The sequence below is a fragment of the Crocodylus porosus genome, unplaced genomic scaffold, assembly GCF_001723895.1.
Source record: "Crocodylus porosus isolate Cpor-Errol unplaced genomic scaffold, CroPor_comp1, whole genome shotgun sequence".
Lineage (NCBI taxonomy): Eukaryota > Metazoa > Chordata > Crocodylia > Crocodylidae > Crocodylus > Crocodylus porosus.
This window is the reverse complement of record NW_017728899.1, coordinates 237,415-251,562: the sequence shown is the minus strand read 5'-3', so window position 1 is coordinate 251,562 and position 14,148 is coordinate 237,415. Positions and strand designations below refer to the sequence as shown.

The 14,148-nt window shown below is 42.7% G+C and overlaps 1 protein-coding gene across 1 annotated transcript in view; it reads left to right on the top strand.

Annotated features, from left to right (window-relative positions):
- Window positions 1-14,148, top strand: part of FANCM (Fanconi anemia complementation group M) — a 90,860-nt gene that overhangs the window by 50,132 nt on the left and 26,580 nt on the right. The window contains exons 11-13 of the mRNA XM_019556595.1: window positions 1,643-1,874; window positions 9,977-10,137; window positions 11,890-12,042. Of these exons, the coding sequence (XP_019412140.1) occupies window positions 1,643-1,874; window positions 9,977-10,137; window positions 11,890-12,042 (546 nt within the window). The remainder of the gene's footprint in view (window positions 1-1,642; window positions 1,875-9,976; window positions 10,138-11,889; window positions 12,043-14,148) is intronic.

Here is a 14,148-nt window from a genome sequence, read left to right as displayed (position 1 = left end):
GGAAGTTTACGTTAGACATTAGGAAGAATATTCTCACCAGGTGGGTAGTAAAACATTGGAACAGATTACCCAGAGAGGTTATGGACTCTCCATCCTTGGACATGTTTAAAACCCAGGTAGACAAAGCCTTGGCTGGGATGATCTAGTTGGGGCTGGTCCTGCTTTGAGCTTTGGGGTTGGACTAGATGTGACCTCCTCAGAGCTCTTCATACCCTCGTTTTCTGTGATTCTGTGATTCTATATTCACATGTTAAAGGTATGAGTCTCATTTAGGATGATTCTGTGTCATCCTATTAAAAAGAAGCTTCTCATGAGGTATTTGAAAAGAAACACCTTCCTTCTTAGTCGCTATTCTGCTGTCCAACAAAGTGCCCAATTTATACTGGCACTTTAAAGTTTTTTGAGAAACTTTTTACTGTGGGTCAGCTCTGCTAGCGCCAGCTGTAGTTAGCTCTGTGGTAGACAGGACCCTGGGTGGCAGCTGGCACTTGTTATTTTTAGCTTTGTCAGAGCAGGCATATACCATCCGTTAATTAAAATGATTGGCTGCTAACAAGTTCTGTACGTTTTATACCTTCTCAGGTTGCACCAGTATTAGCAAATACTGGTAACTTTTTTCAGAGAAAAGACTAGTATGGACAGAAATCGTCATGGCCTACTGTTTTTGTGAAAATTAACAAAGCAGCTAGTGATTTTTGGATGTCTCAGTTCCTGAATAACTAAAACGGTTTCTTTAGTGTCTTATCTGAGTGTGTGCTCCCATGTGGTACAACCAGTAGCAAAATATGTAAGAGTTATTTCTCATATTATTACTTGTGAATTAATTTAAACTATATAGACTCAAGAATGATTTTATTATAACTGGTTGAGAATTTTTCATTTAACTTCTTCTCCTCCCCTCTCCCTCCCTCCTATGGAAAACAGTTTTTGCAGAACTGGACATTTCCATATGAAAAATCCACTGCTGAAATCTCTGTTTTGATTTTCAGTGTTGGAAAAATGAAACAAAACATTCCTGTTTCAAGTAGTGGCCTGAATGGAAAGGCTCATCTTGATCCAACCAAATCAAAGCTTCAGATTTCACCTTGCCAGTCTGTGCCTTTAATTTGGCACAGTGACTCTGAGTCTGTGTCATGTTGCAGATGGGGCTCCCTGGCTGAACAGTATTTCCCATGACACACCCTGGTTTTCCACCTGGGTGAGCTGCAAGGGTGTGTGATGCAAGTCATATGAGAGGTGTAATGTGGAGAGGGAGCCCAGCCCACAGAGGAAAATGGAGGCATAGGGCACTGCGGTAGCTCAGGGCTTCACACTTGAATGTTGAACCAAGTAGAACTGTATATGTGTTTTTGGTTCAACAAAACCAGAATGAAATATCAGAACATTTTGTTACCAAATTTAATCGTTTAGCTTTCTGTTCCAGGAGATACGTCAGTATATTTTATGACTCACTTCCGTACAAAAATAATGTTGGAATTTCTGTGGTTTAAGGTAAACCCTTCATAATTCTGTATTTCTTGGAGACTCAGTACAACAATGATAAAAAGTACTTGAAACATACTTAAATGTTTTCTTAACTGTAATGAAAGCATGAGGTAAAACCCTGGTTAAAAAAAAAAATGGCTCATCCTCTGTTTTACAGACTTACAATCAGAGCCAATCTAATAAAAGGAGCATTTACAAAGCCATTTCAGAAAATAAAATGCTACAGTTCTACCAGCAAAGCCCACGTATGATTCCCGAAGACATAAATCCAGAGATGCATAAAATGTTTATCACTCCTGCAGCTGATGAACCAGACAGCTTAAGACCACTTTCCAAAGGGAGAAGATCCAGCTCGCTCCTGCATAAAACATCGTTCCCTTCCATTAGCACATTAGGTAAGATAATGATTTCTTTGTACCCCATTGTGTTCATTCATAGCATGCAATGAAGTAGGTTGTCACTTACGGAAGCTCATGCCTGTCTGAGCTAGTTAGTCTCTAAGGTGCCACATTGCCCTGCCTTCTGTTTGACTTCAGGCTAACTACCTCTCTTTGTATTCCTTGTGTAAGGCAATGTCTTGACTGTATTGTGGTTCTGATGGATACGAAACTGATCGTTCTTAAGAGTTATGGACTTCCAATAAAAGTATCACTCTTAATCCTAGTGTAGCCTTTATTCTTAACTTTTTAGATTTGAGATTGTGATGAAACTACTGGCTTAAATATAGGCTTTTGTTCCTTAAACATCATTGACTCATAGTTGGCCCCTTACAGGTATATGGTACTAGTTAGCCACTTGTTCTACCTTCTTTGACACAATTTCCCAGGTATTTGTTGCATCTTAGAAAAATATCATCACAAAATGTTCTTGCATCTTTATTAGGTTCTTTAACTTGAACAGGAATTGTTCTCATAGTTGATAAAGCAATATAAAAATTGGAGGAACAACTGAATCTGTAAATTTAAGATCTTGATATAGATGGAATGTTCCCTGTGTTTCGATCCTTTTCCTTCATTCGGAGGGGTGGTGGGACTTGGGTTTGACCAGCTAGGATTTTTTGTTGCTTTCTTACTCTTTTGGTTGGTAAATGTAGGGAACCTACAAAGCAGATGGGAATAACCGACAATCTCCCAACATAGTACAGAAGTTAAAGATGTTGCAGTCAGCTGTGTTGTTCTGTCACTGGTGATTGGGTTCTGCTAAAGGCCTTTGAAGTAAACACAGTACAGCCCCTTTCCTACCCTTCCTTTCCGCTCTGTACAAGCATTGGTAAATTCATCTCTGAAAGCTGCTTTGCACATTCCAGTGGCATACAATTTAAAGGAAAGCTTCAGTGAATTACGGTGCAATAAACAGGTTTTGTCAAATGAAGTTGATCAGCTGTGCTGGGATGTGTCCTGGCACAGCTGATGAGCTTTTATGGGCGAAACAGATGTTGCCCATTGTCCTGTAGGGTCCAGGCCCAGCTGCTCCCAGGAGTAGCTGGGGCCTGATCCTGCAGAACAACAATCAGGATGCCTGTCTGCAAAAGGGAAGCCTGGGTTTCCCTATTTATAGACACACACCTAGGGAATCCCAAAAGGGGGAGGAATCTGCAGGCTGCAGATCATGGCTCTGCCCCAGCTTCAGACCAGGCTGTCACCACTGCAGCGAGCCAGGGCAGAGACATTATTTGCAGCCTGCATGCTCCAGGCTGAGATATGCAGGATGCAGATTGCAGCTCTGCCCCCAGCTCCTTGCAGCGGTGACAGCATGGTCCCGAGCTGGGGCAGAGTTGCGATTTGCTGTCTGTGCGCTGATGCCAAAAGCTTGCAGGCTGCAGATCACAGTTCTACCCTGGCTCTGACCAAGCTGCCTGCGCTGCCCTGCTGTTGTGCCCTGCCAGCATGTACTTCCACAACTGAAGTACAGTGTGTTCACAGTGATCTGCCAGTTGCTGAAGATCAGTATAATTGACTACTTGTCCAACAAGCAGATGTCAGAGAAGTGTGAATTGCTTGCACTGAATGCTTGTTTTGCAGCCTCAGCTAGAGTCCTGTCTATAGATTTGTGAGAAAGCAAGTGGCCGTCTGATTTTTAGGAATTATAAAATAAATCTCAAAAGGTAGCTAGTTGCCCTTGCTTTAAATCATGTGCTTATTTCAGTGCTGTCCCCCTCAGAAATATTAATAGGTTTTCAGTAAAGATTAAGCTGGAGAGTTTGTTCCTAATTACTGAGTTCTTTGTTGAGTTTCTGTTGCTTTATGGAAAATCACAGAGTTAGAGAAAGCCTTTTCCATTCCACTGCCAGTGCAGTGTTGGTCCTCAGGATGATAATGTCTAGGTCAGGGGTGGGCAATTATTTCAGGCAGAGGGCTGCTTACTGAGTTTTGGCAAGCCATCGAGGGCTGCATGACAGGCAGCCAGGGGCGGATGAATATTAATTTTCTATATTTTTTTATGGGCTCTGCGAGCTGGATAGAATGGCCTGGCAGGCCGCATCCAGCCCACAGAATGCATTTTGCCCACCTCTCGTCTAGGTTCTCACCTGGGGTGCTACAAGAACCCTTCTGGGTAATGCAGGTGCTATTGTTGGTGGAGGACAGGTAAAACTGCTCAGTGTGCAAGGCTGTAGCATACATATGCTCCTCCTGTCCTCCTGCATTAAGGAGAGCTGGTTTGGGCTGCAGCTCTTCCTGGTGTTGACCCTGGCTCCACGGTCCTCCTGGCCAAGTCTGAAACAGGCGTGCAGGACAGTTCTACCTGCCCACATACCTGCTTTTTAGAGATGCTGTCCAGAGTTGGACTGGGAAGGGCTGGAACATGAGCTTGCTCTCCTGTGTCTTTGAAGAGCTCTGATGGAGGAGAAGCAGCATGCACATGGGCCACAGCTCTTCTTAGTCAGCTGTGCCGCAGGTCTGTGGGGCAGTATCACTCAGCTGATGAGCACTGAAGCAAGTGGAGCACAGTAGTTCTCAATTGGGGGTGCCTCCACATTCAGAAAAGTACCTCCACCCTGTGTTGTCTGGGGTTCTGACTCTGAAAAGGTTGAGAACCACTGGTCATGTCTGGTGTTAAGATCCAAATGCTTGATAGGCTTGCAATTTACAGACATAGAAGACTGCATTTGCACAGAAATAGGTGAATCACAGAATCATTTGGACTAATCATATCCGACTATGAAAAGAAAAAGATTATGGACAAATGTGCTGTTATAGTGAGGAGGGGGTGCTGCTGCTCAGGAGCTTTTTTTTTCATCTGGAATCAAAATTGGGGCAGTTTTAGTTTGCTTGTATCACTGCAGGATTATGCACATATAACAGTTAGAATATAACAGCTGATGTTTTCCTTCCCTTTGGAAATCTGGTATCTTATTGTTGAAAGAGTTTCTGTTTTTAATCTCTCTTTAATTTGATTCTGTTGCTAATAGCTATAACCTCTGATAACAGGCAAAGCTTGTCTGCTTTGTTTGGTGTTTATTCTCTGCCCACTAAAGTGGTGTAATCTCTGTCCATCTCATCCCATGATGAAACCTAATCTCTGACTTGGTGGATGGAAGAAACAGTGGTGGTCTTCAGTTTAACAATGGAAATGTAGATTGTGTAGCAGGAAGAATTTTTTTCATCGTGTAGATGGTTAACTTGGATTCTGTCAATAACCAAAGTGCACATTCAGTTTTTCCTCCTAAATAAATCCAGTTAGTCCTTTAATAGTATTTTCTCTTCTATGAATTTTCTTTATGTCCATATCTCTGTTACCTACCTAAAATTACAAGGTATATTATAAATGTATATATAATAGGGTTTATTGTATGATTGAAGCACCAGACTAGGACTTGGGGTCTGATTTCTGGTGCCTGTCTCTTCAGAGGCTTCCTTTGTGATGTTAAGTAGTTTGTTAATATATGTTTGTTCTCTCACTTGTAAAATGAGGGTCTTTTTTTTTCACCTCCGTTATTTATGTCAATTATTTAATTAAGTCTGCTAACTTTAGGCAAAAAAGTGTTTTAAGAAATACCTTATCTTCAGAAGCTCAGTAAAACTTCCTTAAAGCTGTTTAAAGTTTAAAACCTAAGTGGTGGCACATGTAGAAATGTTGCCTCCATGTGCAAAACTGAACAGGACACGTTTTTAAACGGTGTTGTTTCTCGATGCTGGAGGCAAGGTTCTAAGTTAAAAGTCCAAAAGTAAAAATAGTTATTTTTAATTTCTAATCCTTGAGTTTAAAAAAAAATTGTAGTGAGGAAGATTTTCTTTCTAGCTGTTTGCCAAAAAATGGAGGAAATGGAAATTCATAGAGTTACTGAATTCAGGCAAATTCTGTGACCCAAAAACTTGTCTGATTTTATCATTAGGCACCGTGTACAAGTTGCTGGAGACAGTGCTGCTGACAAGATAGTCCTCACTTTGAGAGAGTAATATCCTGGGAGAGGTCAGGTTTCAGGTCAGCCTGGAGTTGCTGTGATCAAGTACTTGTCCTTATTTCATATATGAAAGTGGGCTTTCAGAGGAAATTAAAAACAGCAATAGCTTTTCTAGATTTGTCATCTGCTTATGATACAGTTTTGGTATAAGGGCTGTTTGCTGCTGCTATCAACTATATTGCAACATTGCCAGGCAATTCAGTTTATTAAAACAGTGTGTCTTGGACATTTATTAAAAAAAAAAAAAATGGAAGTCTCTCTCTCAAAAAAAAAAAAAAAAATCTAAAAAAGATGGAGAATTATTTTCATTGTAAGTGTTTAAAGCCTAATTTTGCTAAGACAGTAGCATCAGCTTTTCCCCTCTGCAGTCTGAAAGCTAAGATGGCATTGGAAACATGCCAGTGAAGTCTATTTATTTTATTAGATTTGTATACCACCCTTCCCAAAAAAGGCTCCAAGTGGCTTACATACCCTACAGTATCCTGGTGTACGTCGTGACAGAAGACTCTTTTCCCATCAGGATATGAGGCAGATGAACAATTTGTATTGGAGGATAAGATGGCTGGCATTAGCTGGGATTTTGACCCTAAAGCTCTTCCAAAAACGGCATTGGCTTTGGTCTATTATTTTATGACCAAACACTCTGCACCAGTATGGGGAAGATGGCATATACTTATTCATCCTACTGATACCCAGCTTTATGCTGTTCTGTATATTTGAAATCAACTCCCCTTCTACAATTGCCAATATTCTCATGCTGGCTTTCATTGAGAAATGTCAAGTTAGAATAAAAAAAGTTCTGTGTTTCCTATTCAGAAGATCTTTGAACATCTACATCTAGTTGGTGTCAAGCCACTCAGAAGAAATAAAATGCATCAGTGATTCTAGTGCCAGGTGTCCTGGTTTTTCTCTTCCATGGAAGACTAAAGGTGGTCATTAAACCAGTCAGGACATTACTTGAAAGATGCGCATGCCCGATGCACAAATAGCAACTTAATGTCATATCAAATTTCAAACAGTTCATGATAAGTGACGACTCAATATTTTCTTTTTTGAGGGATAACTTCATTTTTCATTTCTTAAAGCTTTATTTCTGAAGCATTTCTGAATGCCTATCAAAACTTAGTCCTGAACTATAATTGTTATAGTAGTCTCAATATGAGAGGGAGACTCTTTTGAAAGGCCTCTTTACTTTTTTACATAAGTTTGGTTCCAGTCTCAAGTACTCTGTTTTTCTGCGTTCATACATGAATTTCAGTAATCCTCTGCCATGTGGCTTTGTATTAAAATAATGATCTTACATAACATATAGGTTTTAAGTTATTATTTAGCTATAAATGTCTCTGTGTTTATAAATACATGCATGTTTCCATGGGAAATGATCTTCTCATTGATCATTTCAGAGTACTTGGCGATACATAGTATGCACTTAATTTTATTCTGATGACATCTGTCTTTGTTACAAATGAATCCCTTAAAAATAGAAACTGTAGCCATCTTTTGCCATTTTTTAGATTAAAAACCATATTTTACAAATACATTTTGAAAGCTACCTAGAATCATAGCAAAGCAGGTCTGGAAGTGACCTCAAGGTTATCTGAACTAACCCCGAAATTATACTTGTGCATGCTATTGTTCCATGTGCAGGACTTTGCATTTGTCTTTACTGAATTCATTTTAATTAATTTTAGATCACTCTTCCAATGTACTAAGGTCATTCTGAATCTGGGCCCCACTCTGTTGAATGCCTGCAGCTCGACCCAATTTGGTATTGTCTGCAGGTTTGCTATGTGTGCACTCAATCAGTCTTTCAAACCATTAACGAAGATATGAAAAAAATTGCCGGACCTAGGGCTGGTCTATGGGGAATTCCACTTGAGTCCTCCTTCCAACTAGACATTGAGCTAATGACAACTACTCTTTTGAGCATGATAATCTAACCACTTATGTTTCCACTTTACAGTACTTTAATCTATATTATGTTTCCTTATCTTATCAATGAGAATATCATAGGATACTGTGTCAAAAGTGTGGCTAAAATTGGGTTTTATCATGTTTACTGCCCTCCCCCCATCGTCAAAGCAGGTCAAATACAATTTTCTTGAGCATTCTTTGTATGGGTCCTTTGTATGAATTTCAAACTTTTCCAATTTATCAAGGTCAGTATGAATACTGGTCCTGTCTTCTAGGGTCTTCCCTTTTCTTTCAGAACAGATTACATTCGTTCTTAATAGAGTTCTTAACTGAGCTCAGACTGAGCTTTATTTTGGCCCTCTTTCTTCTCTTTTTATACAGCAACGTATTTAAAAAGTTCGTAGCAAGTGAGAGTATTCCTTTTGCACAATAGTTTTCAAGTTATCCTAAATTTCATATAGGATAAGCAGCACTGGAATGTAGCAGTGTTAATTTTAAATACATTTCTGGTATTGGAGCAATTCATTTATTCACTCCCCAAATCCACTATGAGTTTGTGTCACCTTTGCAAGTTCATTTCCTAATGGTGTATCATGTCTCTAGACCTTGGACTGACTTAGGAAGTAGTGAGGTTAGGTCTGACTCTTTTCAAAACAGAGTATGTATGCGACAGGAATCCAGTGGATGGGTATTAAGATTGAGAGAAATAGATGGGGGGGATCTTGGGACCGGTGAGTCTTAAAGTGGATCTTGAAGGAAGTGGTAATGTACATCTTTATTCTGAGAGACATTTGCTTGTTTGGTAGCTTCTCTTAACTACCTTAAGGTGATTTCTGTTATGGATATAGAATAGCGAGGCTTATAAATCGCAAGGGAGAGACCATCAGAAAGTGCTATAGATCTAGTTATTAGGGCTTAGCAAAGCTTTGGTCCCTGATTCGATTTGGTGGAGATTCGGTGGATGAATCTCCAAATCCAAATTGAATCAGGAGACCCTTTAGTATCCTAATCGAATCGGAATGCTCCGAATTGATTTAGAAATATTCGGCAATTCAGACATGGACACAGCTTTAAATGTTTTTTCTACATACCTCAAGGTACCAGGCGGCTCGTCAACACTGATGCTGGGGTGGATGGAGCATCCCACGTGAGCATGGGGGACTCCCCAGCATGCTCAGTAGCAGACCCAGAAGTAGACCAGAAGCACTTCTGGTCCACTGCCGGGGAGCATGCTGGGAGCCCCCCTTCACCCTCCCGGCTCAGCGACTGGTGCTTCCTGAGTCTGGGGGGGCACCCGGGATCTCCCCATGGCCGATCGCCAAGCTGGGGGAGGTGCAGTGGACCCAGAAGTGGACCAGAGCCACTTCTGGGTTTGTCACTGAGCATGCAGGGGGGTCTCCCCACGCTTCTGTGGGACTCTCCATCCACCCCACCGTTGCAGCATTCACAAGCTGTGCCTGGTACCTCATGGTATGTAGAAAAAACGTTTAAAACTGTGTCCGTGACTGAATTGCTGGTTCTTCAAATCGGCATCCGGTCTTCAGATTCGGATTTGGCCGAACCGAACTGGGGACAGTGATCTGAATCAATGAATCTAATCACTGTCCCTAATTTGGGCTAAATCTGAATTGAATATGGCTCATTTCGCACACCCCTACTAGGTATTTTGCACTTTCTAAAGGTATCTCCTTGTTATTTTTATATGATTGCAGTTTCTGAAGATCTCTGCTTACTGTTTGTTAGCTTTTCTAATCTGTCCCTCTGTCTCTGAATTATTATTTAATTTTCAATACTCTCCTTAGTCTCTCAGCAATATGTTCTAGCGTGAGGACATACCTTCCCTATGTGGTGATTGCTATCACTATGGAGTTCATAAGTGTTTTAATAAAAATTACATGCGTGGCTCTTCACCACCTCCACCCAGCAATCAGCAGCTGCCCCAGAAACCTTGGCCAGTGAATCTGTAATCCTAACAGATGGTAGGCTCTCTTCACTTCTGCTTCTAACAACAGATTCTTCTGCAGATCCATTTTGTTTGCATCAGTGAACTTGTGTTGCCCTGATAGGTATCGTAGGAGGGCCTAATTATTACGTACATCTGTGTGTGTGTGTGTTTCCATCCTCCTTGTTAAATGCGTCTTATTTTTCCTAAAATTTTTCTTTTTAACTTGTTTGCAGGCACAAAGCAAGCAGAATTGCATGAAAACTGGTTTTTGACATCTGAAGAATATGAAGTATGGAACAGATTATACAGACTAAAGGAAAGTGATGGACTGAAAGAACCAGTCTTGCCTCGTGTCCACTTTGAGACTTTAGAAAATCTGGAAGAAGCGGCTGTAAGTTCAACCTTAATGCAATGACCTCTGTGGTCATGGAAGACTTAGTTGGAAAATACCAGTAGGAATTGTTGCTATTGATTTTTCTGTAAACTTTTTTCCCTTGGTATGAGAAATTGGAATCTGATCATTTTAGTATCAAAATAGGGGTGATATTGTAAAGAAAAAATGGAACCTCTTTGGTATAGTGGTAGAAGTTGACAAAATGTTACTTCATATGTTTCCCTGACTCTTTCTTTCCATATATTTAAGAACATTTCAAAGGAATTCTTTGTTAGAGAAAATAATATATGACTTCATGGATTATACAGCTAAAAACAGTCATTGTGAGCTAATCTAGCTAACAAGCCAAGGGACTTCTTTAATTCAAAACAGAAATAATTCAGATATATTTTTCAGAAGAAGATATTAATACAGCAGTGCTCAACCTATCCAGCCTTCTTCTTTGGATGAGTGGTGCAGGAATGGTTCATGGGCTAGATCCTGCACAGAGTCAGTCTGGGGGTATGACCCCCATCTGCTAGATCTTGTGCGCAGGACCATGGGAGCCGCAAAGGCTGGATGACCACGAGTTCAGAAATTTGTGGTCAGGGAGCAGTGGTAACATCAATTGTTAAAGCTCTGGGGGCTATTAAAACAGCTAGTTTCCCTACCACCAAATTTATGGGCCCATGGGAAACGCTATGGACTGGATGACATTGCTGTACAGGCCTGATATAGTTTGCCAGCCATAGACTGAACATGTGTACTAATATCATCCTTAAAACTTCTAAATGTCTGATTGAATTTCTTAAATGATGGATTATAAGAAAGCATCAGATATTAGTTTAAGAATGTTCTGTTCCTTCAGTGATAGTGTAGATTGTAATTTTCAAAAGAGTTCAGTGTGTGAGGTATTTCTAATATCTTGGAGACTAGTTCTTATAAACTGACTTATTTATAGAATTAAGTTATGTTTTTGGTAGTCATCAAAATGTTAGAAAATCTAATCGTGTATTTATGATTTTTTGTAGCACTTTTAAGAGTTCCATATGCTAGTTTTCCTTTGAGCATATCACTAACGATAGTCTGTTTTATGAGTATTGTTAAAAACCATTTGTGTACAAAACTATAAAAGAAGTTAGTGAAAGACTCAGGCTCGCTCTTCTTTTTGATGTAAAAGAGTAAATAACTGCATTTGACATGACTGTTCTTTGTGCAAGAGAAAACAGTAATATTTAAGGGCGCTTTTACACATGCTCCGGGGGTGGGAGGCGCAGTGCTTTACTTAGAATGGTTCCGTGAGCCACTCTAATTAAAGTGCTGCTGTGTCTCCTGCATCAGGATCCCCATGCTTAAAAATGGTGATGGGGGCACTTGAACTAAAGCTCGTTCGACGAGCTTTAGTTCAAGTGCCCCTACTGCTGTTTTTAAGCGCAGGGACGCTGATAATGCATGAGATGCTGGAGCGCAGTAATTGCCTCACTCCAGCAGACTTGATTAATCAAGTCCGCTCCAATGCGGTGGAATTGTGTGTAAGTGCTCCAAGTGTTTCTTTAATATACTGGCAAAATAACACGAAGTGCTTTGTGTTCAGAATAAAATCAAAGTTTTTCTCTTTAAACCAGACAAGCTTAATAGGTATGGTAAATTATGGCATTAGTCAGGATATTTAACAAGTATCATTTCTATAGAAAAATGAGATTCCAAATATTAATGTTGCTAAATGATTCCTTGACTGATATCTTCATGCTGCAATTTATTTGACTTCAGGAATCTGGAGTGGAAGGAGCTCGTGAGCTTTCCTTGTCTGAGTGGAGACTCTGGCAGAATCGTCCTTTTCCTACACACGTGGTTGACCATTCAGATCGCTGCCACCATTTTATTAGTGTTATGGAAATGATAGAAGTGATGAGGCATGAAGAGGTAGGCACTTTGAGTATGTGTTTGCTTGTGTGTGAAAGCATACATAATAATCTAGTATTGTGCGCACAGAGCTTACAGCGTGAATTAAAAACAAGCCGGGATCTTATCAGGGAATAAGGCACAACGCCGCATTTATTGTAACATAAAACATACAACATAAAAAGAATAAAGAACAGTAAGGTTATTTGCTTCACTCATTCCTATGCATACTCCATCCATCCATCCATCCATCCATCCATCCATCCAAAAGGGACAAGTGTGCACGCACACACACACACAAGTTAGACAGTCCTGCAAAGGTTAAGGTGTTACCAAGTTCCAAAGTTGCTCAAGGTCAGTCTGGTGGCCTGCCAGGCTGACCAAGAGAGTTGGAGTCAGGTCTTGTTGGACGTGCCCAAAACTCCTCCTTGCAGGTGGAAAAAGACCCAAAGCCTTGTCTTCGTGTTCATTCTTTATAGTAATAACTGTCCGTACGAGCCTATGGATTCTGCTGAGTCGGACGCAACGGCCATCCTTCTTGTCCTGTTGGCAGGCTGGGATTAGTAGGTCGTGATTTTCTGGCTTTGTGGTCTGCAATCTTCAGGGGCTGTCGCTTGCAGTCTTCAGCCATCAGGATGGAGCATGATTTAGTGTTTGGTAATCCTTCATTGCTGACTCGACATGGCTATAGCTGTTAACCATTAAACCACAGAAAGCTATTTTTACCTGTTGCAAGAGTGTAGCAGGGCACTAGGGTGCCTGCTACTGAATGGTAGTGAATGGGCTAAGCTGCCACTCAGCAGGGCAGGAGGTGAGAGTTACCATGGTAACAGAGTGGGTCAGCTGACCACCAGGGGGCAGGGCCTGGCCTTTATAAACAGAGAAGGCTAAGGCCAGAGCCAGTTCCCTCCTGGCAGCCGCAGGAGCTCGGCGGGAGAGCTGAGCAGACAGATTCCAGGGTTACAGCCTGGCTACCCTGACTGGCCACATGATGAGATGGGGTCTGGTGAAGAGCTGAGTGAGTGCAGACTTTGGGTTACAAGCCAGGAGGCTTCTTGTGTTTGTGTTATAGATGTTTGGCTCATGGTTTAGTTATGTTTATACCGGAGGACCGGGTGAGGCTATAGGGGAGTGAGGAGGCCTCACGGGGGCTTCCCAGTAGTTTGGGGGTTCCTGGTGCCCATTAGGGGCACAGCGAGTGGTGTCAGGGTGGCACGGCATTAGGTGCCACAATGGGCACGGTGGGAGAGCGCTGGAGAAGCGCTCGGCGTGTGGGGTTGGGACCCCAGCCCGCAAGGGTAGTTGCCCAATAGGGCGCACGACCCGGAGGAAGGGTCAGGGGGCAAGGCACGGCTACGGGCCACCTGAGCCCCGAGTGTGAGAGGCGCGGTGCAGCGTGGGAAGTGCGGCATAGGCCCCGAGAGGGCGAGGGAGCGCGAGAGGCGTAGCATAGGCCTGAGAGGGCGAGAAGCGCGGCATAGGCCCTGAGAGGGCGAGGGAGCATGGGAAGCGCGGCACAAGCGTGAGAAGCACGACACAGGCCTCAGAGGGGGTGAGAAGTGCGGGAAGCGTGGTACAGGCCCAGAAGGCGCGCGGCACAAGCGTGAGAGGAGCGCCATAGGCCCAGAGGGGGCGAGAGGCCCCAGAGAGGACGAGGAGCGTGGGAAGCGCAACAGGGCCCAGCGGGGGGCATTGCCAGGTGCATGACCAGCCCAGAGGCGCCGGTAAAGGGGCGGAGGTTGCGCAGCAAGCCCGGAGGCGCCGGAAAGGGGCACCAGCGAGGAGCCCTGGAGCCAGGGGGTGGGTAGTGAGGAGCTCAGAGTGAGGAGGGGCGACGAGGAGCCCTGAGAGGGAGAAGGGATGGCAAGGGGCCCCGAAGGCAGACAGCGGGCCGTGGCATAATAACATGGCCCAGGACAGATTACGCCAGCACCATCGGCGAGGCTTGGGCTGCAGTGCAGGGGAGGAAAAGGAGCCGCAGACAGTGCCCCCCGTCATTGGGACGCACATGAATGGGCAGCTTCCTGCTAATTCCAATTATCCATCGTTTATAAATAAGATCAAGGTGAGAGTAGGCGGCGAGGAGCCCTGAGAGGGAGAAGGGATGGCAAGGGGCCCCGAAGGCAG